At 31.4% G+C, this 20,556-nt stretch overlaps 3 protein-coding genes across 6 annotated transcripts in view; 2 read left to right on the plus strand and 1 right to left on the minus strand.

Moving 5' to 3' along the window:
• Nucleotides 1-1,784, minus strand: part of LOC130450735 (inter-alpha-trypsin inhibitor heavy chain H4-like) — a 15,209-nt gene extending 13,425 nt beyond the window's left edge. Inside the window, exon 1 of one of the 2 annotated variants that reach the window (XM_056789332.1) lies at nucleotides 1,407-1,784. The gene's annotated coding sequence lies outside the window, so the exon portion shown is untranslated. The remainder of the gene's footprint in view (nucleotides 1-1,406) is intronic. The other variant, XM_056789335.1, reaches the window with a different exon arrangement.
• Nucleotides 1-20,119, plus strand: part of LOC130450734 (inter-alpha-trypsin inhibitor heavy chain H4-like) — a 20,999-nt gene extending 880 nt beyond the window's left edge. Inside the window, exons 2-16 of one of the 2 annotated variants that reach the window (XM_056789330.1) lie at nucleotides 8,369-8,492; nucleotides 8,657-8,902; nucleotides 9,754-9,957; nucleotides 10,013-10,276; nucleotides 10,333-10,614; nucleotides 10,907-11,155; nucleotides 11,224-11,515; nucleotides 11,578-11,850; nucleotides 11,908-12,033; nucleotides 16,051-16,083; nucleotides 17,400-17,453; nucleotides 18,227-18,259; nucleotides 19,491-19,631; nucleotides 19,695-19,869; nucleotides 20,008-20,119. In XM_056789330.1, the coding sequence (XP_056645308.1) occupies nucleotides 8,369-8,492; nucleotides 8,657-8,902; nucleotides 9,754-9,957; nucleotides 10,013-10,276; nucleotides 10,333-10,614; nucleotides 10,907-11,155; nucleotides 11,224-11,515; nucleotides 11,578-11,850; nucleotides 11,908-12,033; nucleotides 16,051-16,083; nucleotides 17,400-17,453; nucleotides 18,227-18,259; nucleotides 19,491-19,631; nucleotides 19,695-19,869; nucleotides 20,008-20,050 (2,539 nt within the window). In that variant the 3' untranslated portion in view covers nucleotides 20,051-20,119. The remainder of the gene's footprint in view (nucleotides 1-8,368; nucleotides 8,493-8,656; nucleotides 8,903-9,753; nucleotides 9,958-10,012; nucleotides 10,277-10,332; nucleotides 10,615-10,906; nucleotides 11,156-11,223; nucleotides 11,516-11,577; nucleotides 11,851-11,907; nucleotides 12,034-16,050; nucleotides 16,084-17,399; nucleotides 17,454-18,226; nucleotides 18,260-19,490; nucleotides 19,632-19,694; nucleotides 19,870-20,007) is intronic. The other variant, XM_056789331.1, reaches the window with a different exon arrangement.
• On the plus strand, nucleotides 1,735-6,921 carry LOC130450737 (antichymotrypsin-2-like). 2 transcript variants are annotated; one of them, XM_056789337.1, is made up of 2 exons: nucleotides 1,735-2,059; nucleotides 5,618-6,921. In XM_056789337.1, the coding sequence occupies exon 2, from the start codon at nucleotides 5,625-5,627 to the stop codon at nucleotides 6,810-6,812; it is 1,188 nt and encodes a 395-aa protein (XP_056645315.1). In that variant the 5' UTR covers nucleotides 1,735-2,059; nucleotides 5,618-5,624; the 3' UTR covers nucleotides 6,813-6,921. The 2 variants fall into 2 exon arrangements, with proteins under 2 accessions (XP_056645315.1, XP_056645314.1); XM_056789336.1 differs by lacking the exon at nucleotides 1,735-2,059 and adding an exon at nucleotides 3,588-3,672.
• Nucleotides 20,120-20,556: the final 437 nt, after the last annotated feature.

Below are 20,556 nucleotides of genomic sequence, written 5' to 3' on the forward strand. Positions count from 1 at the left end.
ATAATAAACAATTTTTTATTGCAAGAAATGTGAAAAATTTAAATTAACCGTATTTTTCCAACTTGTGACTTAAATAATTGACAAAACTGAATGAATAACCTCTAGTTTTGTAGCTACCCACAACTTCTTCCTTACATGTGGCATCCACATATTAATTTTCTTTGAAAATCATCTTGTTACAAGCAAATTTGACTAGACTATATGACCAGAATATTGGCATTGTATAAAGAATATTCTTTATACAATTATACTGGTATGTACCGTACTGTGAACAGTTTTAATTATAGCTTATTTAGTTAATGAAAGCTCATTGATCTTGTAAATTTGCAAATAAAACGTATTTTCATGCAAATTAATTCATTGATTAAATCTTTAGAATATTTAGATTAGAATATTAATTATATCGGCGATCTAAAGTTACATATGGGAGCTAGATCTTGAGATTACCATAAATTATTTTAGTAATTGGAATTCTTGAGATCCTTTCCAGCTTAAGAGTTTTTAAGGTACCAAATTAGTAAGTGTTGTACTTGTTAGATCATTCTAAACAACAAATTTTTCATTTCATGAAAAATGAGTGATAAGTGATGTACGTGTAAAATCAATGGAGATGTGATGAAAACAGTTTAATCCATGGATCAACTATTCGAATCTGAATCATTATATTACAGTATTTTACCAGAACTCACGAAAAAAAATTTATAATATATTTACTTTTACTGGACTTGAGCTTTTGGTCTGTAGCGCATATCTTTATTTGAGAATAATAACGAAAAAATGATTTTAGATTATAAAAAAACTTTTATTTTATAGGATAGATCCCATAACACAAAATTAACAATCAAATAATACAAAAAAGGAAATATAAAAAAATATTATTATTATTATTATTAATTTCAGTATTTCGTTTTTGCTTGCTTTTTTTTCCTAAAAGCGTAAAAACTGCAGAAATTTTATTCCATTTATGTCAAAAGAATCGCCATCAGTTAAAATTATTTGCAAATCCTTGCAGTGTTTTAAGAGAGTTTCTTTAGACATGTTTTTTAAGTCGTATATATTATACAAGAATTGAAAATAATTACTATGTTGATCAAGTTATTTAAATCTAGTATTCAGTGCTTGATCAATTGTGAAATAAAAAGTCTATTTTATACTTTTCTTTAGGATCTTTGCTCGGTTCATGTAGCGCTTAGTATGAAAAGTTTGTTTTCATTCTTTTTACTTGGTGTCGTGGTATTGTTGATTCAATAAGTAATATCACAGCCTGTAATTTTTCAACAAAACGAAAAATTTCTATCTTTTGTTCGTTTCTTGCGTTCAAATGACACTCAGTAATTCAAAACAGTTCTTACGCCCACGTTTTCGATTTTTTTGAATTTCGAATTACAAACAAATTCGGTACTTACATTCAAAAAAAGAAATCACAGATCTCACTGGACAAATCCCCGTGTCAGCCGGCCCTGGAGTCTCTTATTATGATTGGTAACTAATATTATACAATTAAGTTCAAATGTTAACCATCGAGGTTATCATATTTATCGAAGACACTATTTCATTTATTCAAATTTTAATTTTAAAAAAATATTTTGCTAGTTTTAATGGAATATACTCGATAAAAATAAAATAACTGGGAAAAAAATGGCTAGGTAATTAGTAGAACCTGTTTTCAAGTTTCAGCATCATCAACGGCTTTTTCGAAATAAAAATTTTTTATTTGTTTGCTCGTTCTATCAAGGTTTTCTGATACCAACTTCTTAATAACGTATAGAGACAATAGCAAATCAGAAGTATATTTATCAATCCTCAAGAAATACAAAACAAATTATTACATCCTTTGTTTTTATTGTTTATTTTTTACATTCATTTGGTTTAATAGATTTTCGTACTTAATTTCTATTAATCGTGCTTCTACGACTGAATAACGAATTAAGCAAAATAACCATACGAGGTGGTCCAGAATTATGCAACATCATTTGTTAGAATTAATGTACCTTCAAAACTAAAGTTCTTGGAAAATTAAATAATGCCCAAGTGTAGAAGTGCCACTTTTAACAAAAAGGTGAGTAAACTATTTAGTTATATATTCAAAAGTTCCATTATGCGTTGACATATAACCTTTTCCTTAATTTTTTTCAAATTGATGACGCTTCGGCCTGACTTAATTACTTGATATATAAACTAACGAACCACTTATCACATTAATATAAAGTATACAACGTGTTTGATAACACGAACCACATAGAACTAGACGATGCTAGACTGCTCTAAAGGGATCCAATAAAATCAAAACCGATCGACGGATTAAATCTCTGTCCTTGCTAATGATGTAGCCAGGAAAAAACTAGTTGTTTTATCCTCCAAAAAACGGCAGTCCATACTAATTACAACTCTAATAATAATTTAGTATCTATACCTTCACTTTATATATCACTTTATCACAATAGATTAAATAGTGATAGTATTAGGATAGCTGTAGCTGCTAGAGATCTTCTATTTCATACGCTTCCAAGTGTAGTGCTCTGAAGTTCCTTAGTGTTTCACACTTTAAGAGAATGTGCATATAGAATTTGTCCTCTGTGCAACAAAATCTAGCATCTTAAGGTGTATTGATATGGATAGGTCTCCTGTTAGTATTCGTATATTGTTCTTACTTAGGTTGATACATTCAGCTGATCTTTTCTGGTTACGTTTCCCAGGTAGGTTGTCTCAATAATTGGTATTGCTTCTATCTACCGTCTGTCTTCTACAGTGCTTTTTCCGTTGTTCTGTAGCTAATACCACAGAAGAGTTCGGGTCCCATGAAGGGCTTGTCTGCACCCGCTTTAGCGAAGTTATCAGTTATTTCATTTCTCTACACTCCGGTGTGTCCCGGAATCCATAGTAGCGTAACATTAGCTTTCTTGTCTAAATCGACAATTTTTCTAGGCAATCCCAAACGAGTTTTGATTTTATGATATTGTAGCTCTAATGGCTTTTTGGTTATCGAACAGAATGGTGATCTCCTGTTTGCGATAGTTCCTGTCTACATTGAACTGGACAATTGCATAAATTTCTGCTTGAAAAATGCTGTTGTGTTGCCTTTGTTTCTTGTTGTAAGTGAATGCGGTTACAACTGCGACTGTATTGTTGCCTGACGTCGGCCATTTTACTGGTGAACGGATCCACCAGGAAGACCGCAGAAAACTTGCAACACGATCTCCTTTACTGTGAGCTCCTGCATTATATGTTCCAGAATATGGTAGAACATTCCGAAGTATCTAGTTATTGATAACATCTTTCCCTATAAACACCTAAAACAATAATCCAATGGTTAACCAATAGATTGAGCTACCCATTTTATTCTTGATGGTATTCTCGAAAATATGTATGTATAGAATCAAAACAAAGATTTTATAAGCTCCTCTAATACAAATAGATGAAAAAATTTGAAAAATGAAAACTTTTTTTAATGTAATCAATCTATTCAAAAACATTCAAACGATTTTAGATTTGTTATTAAAGTTATTTGGCGTTTGACCTTGATTATCATTATAAAAGTCAACATTAAAGGCCAACAGTTATCTTATTTTGTTGATTGACTGACTTCTTTTCAGTAAAATAAAGATAGCCTAACAGTTCGTTTGTACTTTAATGGAAGTTTTGGAGAATTAAAAATCCAACTTATGAGTATATGTGAGTAGTCTATTAATAAATGTTGTTTATTGTTTGAGATAGTATATTATTTACGTTATATCAATCGTAAGCTAAGTACCTATACGGTACTGGTTGGAATAAAAATATTAACTACATGTTGTAGCCTGAACTGATTCAGATTAGGAATATTTGTTACCTAATGAAGACATTTGGCTTCATATATTTGAAGTAAGAGAAAAAAAATCGATCCTACCGATATCTCGTAAACACGTGGTAGTCAGGAAAGCCTCGAACAAAGTATACTAAATCTAGAATAGATTCTTGACATTATTCCATATTTAATTGCATCATCACTTTTTCAAGTGTTGTCTTTTAGGTCTGTTTTATCTACGGTGCTAAATTAAAATCGTTTACAACACTCAGCACAATATACGTGGGTTATTTCTAATTTAGAAACAGATTGTGTTCGTGTCCTTCTATTAAGCGGCATCAGTGTTAGGCCGACCACTTACAAGGATTGGCTACTTCCATAAACTCCACAAAATCCAATTTTGTGACGTCATAAATTAAAGCAAGCATGTAGCTTTCATCTTTGTGACAATGACAAAATCAATGGTTATACTCTAGAATTGACAATAGCAATATTTCTGTGTTATTGGATATTTACTGGAATTATTGAGTTATTTTTCTACGTAGGTTCAGTGTCTTATTTTGAATTGAACTTCCAGTGTTCCAGTAAGTTATATGGGAATTTTTATCTCCACTTCCTTATCTAGGTATCTATCTTTCTGTTCCCTTGTGCATACGGGCTTTCACTTTCACTATGTTTTTTGAGTCCAATCCGATCAATAGTTCTTCAATTTTTTGAGACATATTGTTTCACTTTAATTTTTGAATCCGTTACCATGTTGCGCTTATTTTTAATTGTTTTTAAACTTTAAAAGCTACCCACATTTTATTCACCTTTTAAAGTGATGTTTACACATTATTTATTGTTATACCGTTTGTACATTTTACTATGATGTGGCGATGTCGTTTGATTTGTGAGGAGACATATTTGCTTATGACCCTCTATCACTAGACTGCCATTACGTATCCCGCTAACTGAGAAGTATACTCAGTTATAAATGCATCTAATTCTGTCTTGCTCAAATTCCCAGGGAGCCTTTTGAAGGTTATGGTGAATGTTTAATGAATCTGTGTAAATTGTGTAGGTTTTTTAATGAAGGAAGGTCAAATGGTCATGATGAAGAACCATGTACACGGCAGCCCACAGTTATTTCGAGATGACGTAAAAATCAACCACCAGATTGACTTGGAAAACAATATACCTTATGAAAACTATTATTTGTAGCGATGTTCTATTTTCATAATTTATTTTTTTGCGGTTATTGGCTGTGGTAATAGAGATAATTCTAATACCGCTTTATACATCTAGAAACATATAAAAGAGGTTAAATTTATACCATAGATGTTAGATGTTTTGTTCTTATGGAAAATACTTCTTTTTTTTCAATCTGTACAAACAGTGTACCATACAAGTAGGTAGTGTTAATTTAATTTCTTAATTATTTTAATAAAAATAAAACTAATAAAAAAACGTTCCAAACAATGTATTCTCTATGTAATGCTCTAAATAGGCTTTGTTTATCCACTAATACAATATGGCCGATGTTTAGTCACATGATTCGAAATTACCTTATTCTTTATACAAACAGTTCCATTAGACTGTTTTCAAAAATTGAGAGGAAATCACTTGGAAATGATAACAAGTGAAAAGTAAGTAACTGTCGCTAACGCATTTAATGATCAACAGGGAGCAGAATTCGTTGATGATGGGATCCAAAAGCTGGTGCCAACTTGATAAACATTGAAAAGTAAAAAAATGTTTAGATTGTGGTAAAATTTACATTCGGTTCCGACTTAAAGAACGACCTCGTAGAACTTTGTAGAATATATTTTATCAAATTTCTTTTATTTTCAGAAAGAAAATGAAGCTTACAGTAGTGACGTTATTATTTTTTGGTGCCGCTTTTGCAGACCCTCCAAATTTGGATGAATCTATTGAAACATTAGCCACAGGAAACAGATTATTCAATACAGCGGTGTATAAAGAAACTTTAAAAACCAACAAAGGCAACATAATATTTAGCCCTTTTTCTGCTGCAACAGTCTTAAGTTTAGCTTCGGAAGGTGCTAAAAATGTAACTAAATCAGAATTGATCGAAGCATTACATTTATCCGCAGAAAGCGAAAAGAACCAAGAAGCTTTTAAACAACTTTTACCAAAATTGTCTATACAGACACCGTATGTATCACTACTAAGTGCTAATAAAATCTATGCCGACGACGGTGTTACATTAGAAGACGCATTTAAAAAAATTGCAGTGAACATTTATCGATCTGACGTTGAAAATGTCAAGTTTGCTGAAAATATAGAAGCCGCTATTCGAATAAATAGGTGGGTGGAGGATCAAACGCGGCGTAAAATAAAAAATCTTATTGAATCAGACGAAATTAACGCAGATACTGTTCTAGTACTAGTGAACGCTTTGTATCTCAGGGCTGATTGGTTTCACCCTTTCACTAAGTCTTCTACTCATCCCCAAAAATTCTACAGGACAACTAGCGACTTTAAAGAAGTTGATATGATGCACAACGTAGCTTTATTCGGTTATTACGAAAATACAGAATTAAATACGCGATTCATCAATCTTAGATTTAAATATGAAGGACTTAGTATGGTCATAGCTCTTCATAATGAAATAGAAGGTATAACAACATTACAAGATAATTTAGAGGAAGTCTTTAAATCTCAACCATGGAAACCAGAATTCGTTGATCTGAAACTACCCAAATTTTCCATAAGTTCCAGTATTAATTTTGTTAACATTCTCAGGGCGCTTGGAGTTGAGAAGATATTTGATGAAGCTCAAGCTGATTTGAGTGGTCTTTCAACTAACCGTAAAAATCTGTATGTGTCTAACGTGGTTCAGAAAGCGTTCATAAACGTTACTGAAATTGGTAGTGAAGCAGCTGCAGCCTCCGCAATTATGATACAAACTAGATCCGGACATATGATTGGACCGAACAGGAAAATATTCCACGCAGATCATCCCTTTATTTTCTATATAAAATACCATGACGTAATTTTATTTACAGGAAGATACACTTTTTAATTCCCATTTTATATTTATAGTTAACTATTGTTCCTTTATTGTAAGATTTTTTGACCATTTACTTTTTGAATATGTACTATAGATTACTTTCAATATATAATTAATCATTTATCACTTTTTTTATTTATATCTCCAATTACCTAAATAAATTGAGCTTTTATAGAGGTGGTAATTTTATGATTCACACATATTTAAGGCTCTGTATAAAAATTTGATGACAAACTTCGATCCTAGCGACATCTCTCGAACTGGCTTCGTACCAAGAAAAAACATTTCTATAATCAAAGATCTGATCTAAGGTTCATATCCATGCTAATTTCGCGGGAAATTTAAAAATAACTCGAGTAGTTTTAAATGCTCGAAACTAGTTGTCGCATCAAATTGTGAATGATACTAAAAGTATTATGCAAAATACTTTCATTTCGCTAACATTTCAAATTCAAATATTGTTGTTTACAAGAAAATATAAATACCTGAAATTAAAATGCTGTTTAAATGAAGTATTTTAATTTCACAATTAAATGGTTTACATAAGATATAGGTAGATGGAATATTGAAACACAGGATGATTATCATAATTTTTATTTTGTTTTTGACATTTTATAACTATATCCACAAACAAAAAATTTTCTTTCACACTATAGCAGGCTTAGGACTGTCAACAGTGAGATGTTGGCGTGTTTAAAAAATGTTTCTGTTTGTACATGGTATATAAAAAACTGATTTTATAACCATGGTTAATTAATTATTACCGTTGTCTTTCTTGCAGATTTACCTATATTTAACATATGCCATATTCATCACAACATCATAGTCTTTATATTGTTGATCTTTGCCCTTCAAAATTTTATTAATAATACCTATGTAATGAAAGATGCATATGTTAAAATTAATATTTACATAATCCTTATGATCTGAACAAAATATTGAGGAAATGTCTGTCAAATGTTCCAAACGAAATATTTGTTTTTTTATGCCCAACGAATTGATTAACTGGGACAATTTTTCGAAAATTTTATCAGAAAAACTTTTTAAAATATCACAGAATTTTGCTGAAGGCGCACATTAAACATTTTTTTATGTTCCCTAGAATATATTAATGAATTTGCCTTAATTAATTCGTTTGACAATATTATATTTTTACACAAGCAGCATTTGAGACTTTTAAATAATTTCTTCGCTACTGAACCTGCTACACAAGGGCTTGAAATAATCGCTTCCTTGTGTATACCTTAACAGGTTTTTTTGTTCCCTCTATTCAACTGTTACCAGTAAAGGTGCTGATAGAAGAACTAGTCCTTGCAATTGGTTCTAAAAAATGTCTCAATTAATCTCAATAGAAAAAGGAAATCAGTAAGCAAAAATAAACAATTGGACAACTACATTATAGAAAATATACAATGACATATATCTTTCACCTCAATTATTATTGAATAATCCTTTTGGTTATTAATATAAAATAAAAACATGAAGCCTGTTCCCCAGATGTTAAACAGATCAATCCATTTCTCTTTATTTTCAAATAACTACAATAAGTATTTTTTTTTTCTTTGCAGGAATTATAAATTGTTAATATTGCCAATATTGGTGATATTGCATCTAAATGGAGTCTTCGGTGCCCCGGGTGATGTTAGTTTTATAGTATCATCAACTGAGACACCCAAAGAAGGAGAAAATAAGGTACTAATATGATATAATGCAAGCATTGATGATTTCTGCTATGTATGATTATTTATCGATTTCAATTCAATAAGTATTAGATAATAAAAATGCTGTAACTGCACTATGTAATTCTTATCAGTTGATTAGTGAACCATACTGTATATTATTATTTATTTCTTTAGGCTGACAACAATAACAATGAACCTATTATTTATGCAATGGATATAAATACGAACGTTGCGAACCGTTATGCAAAAACATTGATAACGAGTAAAGTGAAAAATCCTGCGACATCTGCGAAAGAAGCTACGTTTTCTGTAGTTTTACCAAAAAAAGCTTTTATCTCAGAATTTGTTATGCAAATCGGAGGGAAAAACTACGAAGCTTACGTTAAAGAAAAGGAAGAAGCAAAACATATATACGATGAAGTGAGTATTCATAACTGGCTATGTAATATTCAATAATTGTTTTATAAATTTTTGGATCCTACTCAAGATTTACAGGTTCAATAAATCATATATATATATATATATATATATATATATATATATATATATATATATATATATATATATATATATATATATATATATATCCATATTTCTATTTTTGCATCACGGTATCTAAATCGGTTTCAAAGCATCACTGCTTCCAATGTTTCCAATCTCCAAATTTAAAATTTGTGATGCAATTGAAAAACATGAAATACGGAAAAATGTATAGGAAAGTTTTTGAAAACAACGCAATTAATTAAAGTTCAATTTAGAAATGGGAACGTTCGCGTGAAGAGACATTGTAACTGGCAATCTTGTTGGTGATAGCATTCGTGAACATCATTGTTTAACATTAACGGCGCTTTTCCTTAGTTTTTTATTAGATTCACGGATTGTTGTTTGCAATTGTCCAACAAAAACTAGGCTATCACAAATCTTATGGGGGCAGCTAATTCATAACTGAATCGAATCAGTACTGGTGACAAAACGTGGAAAATTTAACTGTTGACTGATTTGCTCGTACTAAGTTACACAATAAACTATGTACTGTCACCAATTATGGAAACCATTTCAAAACCAGTGCCGAAAAAAAGTTGACGTCCAAAATTGTGTTTTGAGTGTTAATGCTTGCGACCACCTTCGAAAAGTCGAATTTAAATTGCTATTTTATATGAAGATGATAACTTTCTTAAATCTTTTTTATTTATGCGGTTTATTTAATGAAAATATTTTTCTTCTACGAATATCCTACTACTATTTCAAGCTTAATAATTCATTCGATTTAGGCCGTCGCCAGTGGGCAAAGCGCAGCTCACGTAGCAGTGAGTGCTAGAGACTCCAACACATTCACAGTGTCAGTTAATGTCGAAGGAGAAGCTAAAGCTACATTTTTCTTAACTTATGAAGAGCTTCTAGAAAGAAAAGATGAAAAATACGAAGTGGTTCTGAACATCCACCCTGGACAAGTTGTTGATGATTTAAATGTAAAAGTAAGTTATAACAATCAAATTAAAAAGAGATGCAATATATACGTTTATTTGCTAGGTTTTCATCAACGAAACGAGAGCTCTTCGTTTCGTTGAGACACCTTCGTTAAGATCTGGAAATGAAATTAGTAAAAACGATGATCAACTCAAACCAAATTCTAATATTGAAATTGTCAATTCCACTACTGCTGTTGTAAAATTCCATCCGGATGCTGAAGCGCAAAAAGAATTTGGAAAGAAACTTATTGGTAAAGAAACTGAAGGTTTATCTGGTCAATTCATCGTGCAATATGACGTTGAACGTGATCCTTTTGGAGGAGAGGTGGATATTAACAAAAAAAAACATAAATCAGATATAATCAAATTCTATATTCTTAGGTTTTGTTGCAAGATGGTTATTTTGTTCATTTCTTTGCGCCTAAAGACGCAGAAACCCTTCCTAAAAACATTTACTTCATCTTGGATACTAGTTCTAGTATGTACGGAGTGAAAATTCAACATTTAAAAGACGCCATGTCTAGTATCTTGAACGAAATTAAACCGGAAGATACTTTATCTATCGTAGAATTTAATAGCGAAATATTCGTCTGGAATATAGAACATCAAAACACCGTTCCAGTTAATTACAACAATTATCAAGAGCCTTTCGAACAACTTAATGTAAGTATTTGGAACTAATATTCAAACATTTTTTCATTTCTCCTTCACTGCAAAATTCACTAAATCACTGATTTGAAAAGCGGTTAATTCAAAAAGTCCCTGCCCCCCAGTGTTTACGACTTTTCATCAAGCATTCACGATATCTGTTCAATCAATTTATACTATTGCTTTTATAAATTTTTCCTTCAATGCTTAACCATTTATCTCTGCCAGAACTATAACTTTGCTCCCGCTCACCCTAATCTGTTTACGTCCAAGGATATTATTTTTAATTGAAATCCATATTATGTAGAAACATGATTTGCCAGGACCAATTCAAGCCACAAAAGAAGCTATTGAAAAAGCGAGAAATCTGGTTAACAAGATGGTAGCTACTGGAGGTACTTTCATGATCGGAGGTCTTGAAGTTGGTTTGTATCTTGCTAAGACCCAAAAAGAAAGAGTTAAAGACACCGATGACAAAAAACAACCAATTATTATTTTCTTAACAGATGGACAACCAAATATTGGAGTGCACTCTACTAACGAAATAACCAAACTAGTAAGTACATGATTACTAGTGTATGTACCTAATATGAATTTTTCTATTAAATTTGTGCTGTGTTGTAGACAACTCGATTGAACAAAGACATTAACGCTCCTATTTTCTCTCTTTCATTCGGAGAGGGAGCTGATAAATCGTTCTTAAGAAAAATTTCATTGGAAAATACAGGATTTTCCAGGCATATATATGATGCAGCTGATGCTTCTCTCCAATTACAAGATTTTTATAAACAAGTGTCATCTCCTTTATTATCGAAAGTTCATTTCAAGTACGCCGCAGAAGCTAAAGACGTAACAAAGACTGATTTTCCAATTTATTTCCGTGGCGGAGAACTAGTTATTTCCGGATGCTATAGCGGTAAATTATTCAACAAAAATGTTTTTAAAATATCTAAATTATATGGATTCCATGTATTATAGGTTCCACTTTCAGTCCCATTGTAGACGCAGTAGGTCCAAGAGGTCCAATAACATGGAAGCCTAAAATTCAAGAACCTGTTACGTCTTTGGAAAGACTGTGGGCTTATTTGACAGTTAGAGAAACTTTGGATGAAAGAGAAATTACCGAAGATAACGATAAAAAGTCAGCATTAACCAAAAAAGCATTGAAAATTGCTCTCAAATACTCTTTTGTAACTGATATAACTTCTCTAGTTGTTGTTAGACCAAACGTTACTAATCCTATTGAAACAAGTGAGGTTATTCTAATAAAATGCTCATTCTGTATTATATACTTTCTTTATATTCTAGGACCATGGCCAAGACGTCGTATAACACCCTACCTTTACAATATGAGAGCAGATCAGGTTCATCATAGTTCTTTCGATGGTTATTCAAAACATTCATATATAGCGGCCATGCCTACAGCTCAAAGTGGTATCTTTTTTTTTAACTTTTATATACCATAAAAATAAACTCATAAAGCACCAATGATCTCTGATACAGAAGTAGAAACTTTGATGTGGTCCATATGTGATCAATTACATACAGTAAAAATTGTTTCAGTCAATGAATACACTGAGAAAACTGATCATATCCGATCCAAATTATTCAACTAATTTAAGAAATGATGACGGTTCTAAGGTGCTCTCTTGATGTTTGCTATCGAGAACAACAGCCGAAAACACATATCTCATGATAAGTTATAGAAGCAGTGGCTTTCCCGATGTTGCCGACTTAATGTAGTCCGATGATAAGCATCAAATAAACCGGGATTAGTAGCGGGGTTTTCAAGTTTTCTCGCCATTAAAGTTACTTTTATAAATGATACACTAGAAGAAAGCGCAAATAGTTTCATATAAAAGCCTGAGATGTTTCATTTCGATTTTTTGATACGTCAAGGTAGTGGTAGTGAAGATACATACAAACGATTCTTCCGAAACCCCCAGAGGGAGAAATCAGACGGCGTTACATCGGGAACCCATGGAAGTTCTGTCATTAGACACCTTGCTTCAGATGCAGCAGACAGATACAGTGACGTTCTACCGTACTATCAAGGGAACCACGATAGCGTGTATATTAAGTCAATCGACTAATCCAAAATACCTCAGACAGATGTCGAATGCAGTTTAGACATAGAATGTTAAGAAACAACGTTAGGTGGTGACGTTAACTCAACCGACACTCACAACTGATACCTGTCTCTCGCATTAGTATCGGTAGCATACATTTGACGAGCACTTAAAAGACAAAATACCGAAATTTTTGCAAATATGCGCTGATATACTTTGATATCCTTCTGTACTGGTGATTATTTTAAGTTATTAACATGATAGATTTTTTGGTAAAAATCAGGTACAAAACGTTAATATAAGCTAACTTAGGGCTCTAACTCACCGAGACGCCATAGCGACGTCGCCAGCTACATATCCAAATAATTCGTATTCAAATATATGGCCGATAACTCACTTGGCGATGGATGGGTTAACAAATTTGTCAATTTAAAAGCGTAAACATGATGTAAAGACTACAAGGTGTGCTATAGCGCACCAGCTGGGAAGCAGCCAATGAGAATTCGCTCCCAAGGAGGTGCGCTGAACGAGTCGAAAATGAACCCTCGGAAAGATAACACTTTGTAGTCTTTACATCATGACCGTAACCACAACTGTCAGCTCGCTGTGTAGAGTTTGGAGACTGTGGCGCCCTGGGGCAACGTTGCCACTAAAATGTACACGCTGCAAGCTGCATCTCACTCATTGTGTCCAAACGGCCGACAAGACGGACGCAAAATGAGTTTTGATACAGAAAAATTCTTCATAGAAATTCAAAATAGACCATGTTTATGGGGTACCAATTTAAAATATTATTCAGATCGTAATTTATAAATCGTAAAATATATACAAGGACAAAGACGAGATGACGCTTCTCCTAAACTTTTTTAGTGCGATTTTTTCTATGTCCATTCTCGATATGGTCGCTTCATTATCTCCATTTGGCGACCGAGGTAGCCATGGCTATATAACTGGCGACGTTGCCGTGGCGTCTCAGTGAGGTAAAGCCCTTATTACATATAAAATAAAACAGCGTAAGTAATATTTAGAATATATTAGGTGGAAGGCTAAGAATTTAAACGTGATTTATACTAACACTCTTGAGTCTGGAAAATTAAAATAAAAAAAATTTTCCTCATACGGAGAATATCCATTCATTTACTATTTCTACTAATTTATGATTTATCTTAAACCTGCTTGAAAGTCGAGTTCTTTTTCTTTTTGCTAATGAGAATAATACCTACTTTCTTCTTCTTCTTTCGCGCTATTTTCTTCACTTTTAGCCTTAACCTTTTCTTTGTTTATTGTCTAACTTTTCGTAAAAAAAATACCTTTTATTGAACTGAGTGGTCTTGTAGATACAAGGGCTCTCTTTGTGGTTTTGCATTTGCGGCTATAATAAAACATGTATTTCTAAAATTTGAATCTGTACAGCAAAATCTATTAATTGTTCAAATGGTAGAAGACTTTCTTCAAACATTTTGCGTAAAGAACAAGTGGATAAACATCTAGCGAGTCAGCTATTGGTACTGTGTTTTTCTAAATATTTAACGACATTCTTTGGTACCAAAATCTCAGACTTACGTACTGTCGAGCCGAGCAGTTTTAGCAGGGAAATCGTTGTCTTGCGAGAAGATAAATGCACGTGATACCTATCTCACTACACTCAACGACTTTCTGTGATATTCCGTGATTTTTTCTGATCCCCCTCCTTTCCCTTTTGTGATTAATGGAAGACATCTATGATACTCGTCGGTGTTACGTAAGTTTTCTGCGGTTTTCCTGTAATAGGAATTAATACAACCGCAGAAATGCTCGCTCTTTCGCCTTCCTCCTAGTCAATACCCTCCAACAGCTTTTTAGTATATCAAACCAGTTTGATTTGTTGTTTTTCACCCTGGGCGAGAGCTATACCAAAAGAACCATTCCAACATCAACTCAGCAGAGGAAATTTTTCATATTCCAAAACCATTCTTGAAACAAACCATAGTCCATATGAAAACATCTCCCAAAAAAATCACAACTAGCTCTTCTCTCTTAAAACTATTTTTGTTACAACACAATGTCTTCTTTCTCATCAACAAACTTTCATTTCTCCTTAGAAAAATCCTTAGAAAATTCACTCAATTACCAAGTGAGTTGTTTGTAATACCTCAACCAGGTTATTTAACGATACACAGTTGTCTAATGTATTGAATATAGAAGACTATAAACGCAAAATATAATTTTCTCGCTATCTTGACATATCAAATTTTGAATGTTGCAACCCTGCAACCAATTCATTCTGTCCAATACAGTGATAGCGGTATAAATGAAGATTTAGATATGGATTGGTGTGGTGGAAATAAAACTTTAGTAGTCCACTATTAAATAGATACCAATTAGAAAATTTGTTATTGACAATCCTTTAGAAACTCTAGTATACAGTAATTCAAATCCTTCAAATCAAGTCCGTGTTGCAAAACTGAAAGAAAAGCTCTCGTAAAACATTTATTGTAAAAAAAAGAAATTACACACACTAGAACGTATAAAGTTAAAATGTAGCTTCAGCTCAAAATAGTACAAAACAATATAAAAGAACAAAATCATTTTCACTGAAATAGTACAGTAAATTTAATAAACCTTTCATAGACTATCGGAATTGTTTAAGTAGGTTATCATTTACATGACGGTCGTCATAGTTGTTTTCTAGGAAATCACCACCATCTGCCACCATCTCTTTCCGTTGGAAACGTTTTAAATTTTGATTTTTCAAACCCGAGGAGTGTTTTGATAGTAGAAATTATTTTCCTTGCATAGATTTTGAGAGAGAAAAATGAATAAATTTTGAATTTTTGAAAAAAAAAATATTTTGATCTTCAATATCTTCAATATATAATAATCTTCAATAATCGGAGACGAAAATATATACAAATATAACTATTACAACGTCGTCTGACAATCATTATATAAATGATTGTTTCAACTTTTATTGGTAGTTAAATTACCTTAACTTGTTTATTCTTCTTTGAAACCAAACACAAAACTGGATAAACGATAATGGAATAAACGGTTCTTTGAAAAATCTGAATCTATTATCTATATATGTGTTGAAAAACCAGCAGCTAGGCTATAAGATAATCAGAAAAGTTGTGTAATTGATCGAATATCTAATTTACGAGTTTATTAAGTCAGATATATTTTGGTAGAAAAGGGGAAATTTTTAGAAGTAGCGTTTGATAAATCAAACAAGTAAAAACAATTATTTAACGTTGAATATCAATCAATTACACGCAACATTATCTTAGTAGGTGATATAATTTTGTTATTAATACGTTGCTGTTTACTTAAAATATAGTTCCATCAATATTTCGAGCTAAAGTTACATCATAGAGTCTAAGGTGTATAATTTCTTTTCTTTCAGGGTATTCAGAAGATTCGGATGTAGATACTAGAAGTAAGTAACAACAATCTTCGATACATCTTTCAGTGACACATAATATCTAATAGATAAATTTTGACAGAAATATAATTTTTTAGCGGTATTAATGGTTACCTCATAAAAACTGCTATTTCTATTTCAAACTGTACTGTAGTGCATAATTTGATAATTATTTTTTATATGAAAAAAAAAATTGTTAGTCTTCTTCGGCAAAAATTAAATTTTAGTACATTTAGTTTGATTGTTAGTTCATGAAAAGGCCGCCGAAGAGAATTTATCTGACAAATTTTAGGTCTCGCTAAAAAAGTATTAAAACAATTTTTGTTGCCCAGTTTTCCAGTACCTTTCGGTCGTAAAAGCAAAAATGACAGAAGTTTGTAGCGACATCTGATGAAAATTTGAGAACAAAATTTGAGTGTCATTAAAACTTTTTTAAAAACCATTTTACTATTGATTATTAGTAATGAAATAAGGGTATCAATTAATTTTTGATTTTGTTTCTAAATCGTCTTGATCTTAGGTCTCTACTGTTTTCAAATTATTTTTTATTTTTATAATCATGATGTAGGTGATTTCTTGATTAATACAAATACGCAAATTGTGAGTGTCATGTTTTGATAAAAACCGCAACAAGTCAAAACTTCATATTTTTATCTATCTTTCAGAAATTATTTATAAAAAAAAATTTAATTACAGAAGAGACCTAAAATCAAGACGATTTAGAAATATAAACATTTATAAAAGCTTTTGGTAAGTAAGAAATTGAAGAAATTAATTATTTATTGTACCCACCACCACAAAACTATGAAATTATTGATTTTTAAAACAATTTCATATTAGATAAAGTGCATTTTCCAAATTTGTGAAAAAATTGTAAAGGCGATAATAGTGAAAACATGATCATTTTTTGAGAAATGACCAGTAAAATTATCTAAAGATAAACAGGTTTGTTTTCTTAAATTATCATCGATTTTCGTTTATAACTTTGTTATTTTTGGTTCTATTTTAGATCTACGTATGTAAGCTACTGGATCAAAGCTGTAGAGAATTTTATTTCCAACTAAAAACGTCTAAATAATTTTTTCGTTAGAGCTATAGGTTTTATGTAAAACATTTGAGCTCCTTTTTGCGAGGGACAAGGTTGCAAACCTACAAACTTGGATTCATCTTTACACAAATTCCCTTGATAACTTAAAAACAAAATATTAACCTCAAATATAACTTTTCAATTAACTATGTGTAACTTTCGAAATATTTCCTTATATATTATGTGTCAGTGTTTTTTTGTATTTTTTGTTACTGTTTCTATTAATGTTTGTATATTTTTTAAGGTTATCTCTCTGCAAAACCACTCATGTTCCGTAGTAGCACTAAGAAAAAAATCAGTTAGTATGATTAAATTATATTAAGATAAAAACTAAATTAAAGAATTAAACAGTTTAATGGCTGAAGTGAATGAATTATTGCAAATAAAAAGTCAAAAAAATATATTATTAGGTTATGCAACGATCGTAAAGATTAAAAATATTTTCCAATCAGTTTCAGTTTGACGATATATAAATATCTATTGGTTACGTAAAAAAGTAATTCTGATACTAAAATTGCGTTACTATACACTTACCTATTGCCAAAGAGTGATAAAGTTAAATTTGTAATGATAGGGGTGATTAAAAATTTAAGTTATAAGGGTCGAATGATAGATTTTCCAAAAGATGTATTTTATTTCTCTTTACAATCAACCATACTTTCACAAAAATTGAGGAATTCCTGGGAATTTTAATTTTAGATATTGAAAATAAATACCCAAACGAAATATGTAGTATTATTCAGAGTTATAATGATTTATTTTATTTTCCCATGCTTCGCCAACATTTTTGAACACATATGTCAATACATGGTGGTAATTCATAATTTTGTTGTTGAAATAATTATATCCAAGTAATTTGCCAACATATGTCACAATCACATGTCACAAAATTATGATAAATTAAGTCTTTCTTAGAGGAAAATGTAACGCAGAAGAGCCTTTCCTTTATATGCAGCATTTTTTGGATGAAATCAATTTTTTTGACTTTTTATCTGATATATTTTGCTTGTAATAATATGTTTTCAAGCTGTATTCCATTCAATATAATATTTTTTTTTCTAAAATTTTTAGGTATTTTCCCACACAGTTTATCTGCAGGCCGATGTAAGTTTTACTTTAATAAATACTGTATAATGTATAATAACTATAAGAAATGACTTAACATGTTCTAGTCTACTGAAAGATCTTATCCATTCAAAAAACTTCTTTTATTTTGATATAACTATTCCAATTTCTTATAAAACGGGATTAGAAACAAGTGTAAAAAATTCAGAATAATTAACTTTATTAAATTATAATGAAATAAATTTCGGTTTCACACTGTTTATCAACTCGACTACGTTAAAACTAAATTACATGAGACGTTAAGTAGTTCATAGACTGACATGAATATCGTGTTGCCAAACTGAAACCAAGTCCAAGTTTTTCAGAGTGGCATTGTTCTCATGTTTCCTGGTTTTAAGAATTTCAAATAGCCATGGTGCGGCGCTACTATCTAGAGATGGACGTGGGTAGGGTAGGGATGAAAATTTTAACTTAAAGCGTAACCTAACCTAAAATCGCAAGTGCGTTATAGTGTCACCTGTGTTCCAATTATGATATTTCGTGTTTTTCATATTCATTATAATTCATTTGAAGACGAATATTTAATTTTTCTATCCCTCAATCAGAACGCTGACATGGCGGCCACAGAGTGCGATAATAAAGCGCCCATGAAATGCAACCAACCCCCCCCCCCAAAATGCAAAATTTCAATTCAAACATTTTGAATTGCTCGTGAGAGAGAACCCAAATTAAAAAATTACTACAAGCATGTTTGATCGAACTTGAATTCACTTTCACTCTTCCATTATTACTTATGAAGTATGGATGGTATAGGTGAGGAGAAGTATCTCATCTGGGAGAAAACTTGAAATAGTTTCTAAATGTATACGATAAAAACAGTTCAAGAACCTTCCAGAATGGCGCTGGTGTAGACAAGGGGAAGGTATGAATGTAATAGTTGTAGATTAAAAAAATTAAATGCCATAGTTTATTATTGAAAAATTCAATAACCTGCATTGTACAAAATGATGTAATAAATATGACCCAAAAGAAATTTACCTTGATGCTAATGTGGCGCCACCCCTAATTAACTCATTTCGATGGGCACTTTTTCATATACACAGATGATTTTCATTACCTCTACTCTTCATATTAAGAAGCTTGCACTCACCTTTGATATTAGTCAACTAGTGATGAGATATAAAATTTATGAACGAAATACAATTTTCCACAATTATCGATTGAACAAGACGTGTTTCTATTTATTAGGGTTGATATTTTTATCTTTCAGTCAATTATTATACGACACCCCGATTACCCCCATCACCACCTACATCAACAACAGAAGTACCGAAGAATACAACTGTAGCTGAATCATTGAAATGGTTGTCATCAGCTTTAAATGCGAATGGTACACTCACTCTACCATCAGGTATATTTTTCAATTATTTCACTTTTAATTTAATATTAATATTTAACAATGTTTTTGTTCTAGGTACACTGAAAATAGGTGATGAATCTCTCAATTTTACCCCGACTAATACATGTGCTAAGACTCCAAAGGGCACTGAAGGTGGTTTATGTACTTTAATCAAAGACTGCCCGGAAGTTTTTTCGGATTTGACTGATTTTGAAACTTATAAACAATACTCTTGTCCCGTGCAAAATGAGTAAGTGTTACTCACTTGAAATACACTTTTTATAGAATTTTCAAACGGTTTCATTAAGATGTCTATAATAATTCTAAAATCGATAAACAGAATATAAACTTTATATTCAATTAAATAAAATATTCCTATTTGTTTTAGGTATGCTGGTGTTTGCTGTCCTAAAAAAACTGTTTCGGCTTAAAAAAGATATGACCTTTATTGAATGTCAACAACAATTTTAATATATTTTTAATAAAAAAATAGTTTGCAATATTTGTTTTTATGACAAGCCCATCTTTATTTTAAATTGATATGTACTGTTTACCTGAAATAATAACCTCGTCAATGATATTAGAATCAGCCTTACATTAGTTTGGGGAAACAGCAACGAGTCACCCTTAAATGGATTGTATCAATGGAGTACGACAAGATTGTCAATATATGTTAAATAAAATCCAATTTTTTTCATTTTGAAGTAATACGACTTCATTATAAAAAGTGGTTGTTTGGCGAACGCAAAGAAAACTAATTTTTGTACATTTACGTTGGAATTATTGGTAGACACGACAATTGAATGTCCGCTCTTACAGAACCAAGATTTTAGTGAATAATCAATATGGCAGAGGTCACTGTTGAATCGATTAGTGAGTGTTGTATTTAGAGTTGCCTATACATAGAAACTATATTACTTTCCTTTACCAATTTAAG

This window comes from Diorhabda sublineata, chromosome X (genome assembly GCF_026230105.1).
Source record: "Diorhabda sublineata isolate icDioSubl1.1 chromosome X, icDioSubl1.1, whole genome shotgun sequence".
NCBI classification, from domain to species: domain Eukaryota; kingdom Metazoa; phylum Arthropoda; class Insecta; order Coleoptera; family Chrysomelidae; genus Diorhabda; species Diorhabda sublineata.

Bases quoted from the DNA above. Each gene is read 5' to 3' on its own strand.
- LOC130450737 (XM_056789337.1), top strand. From the start codon at position 5,625: ATGAAGCTTACAGTAGTGACGTTATTATTTTTTGGTGCCGCTTTTGCA.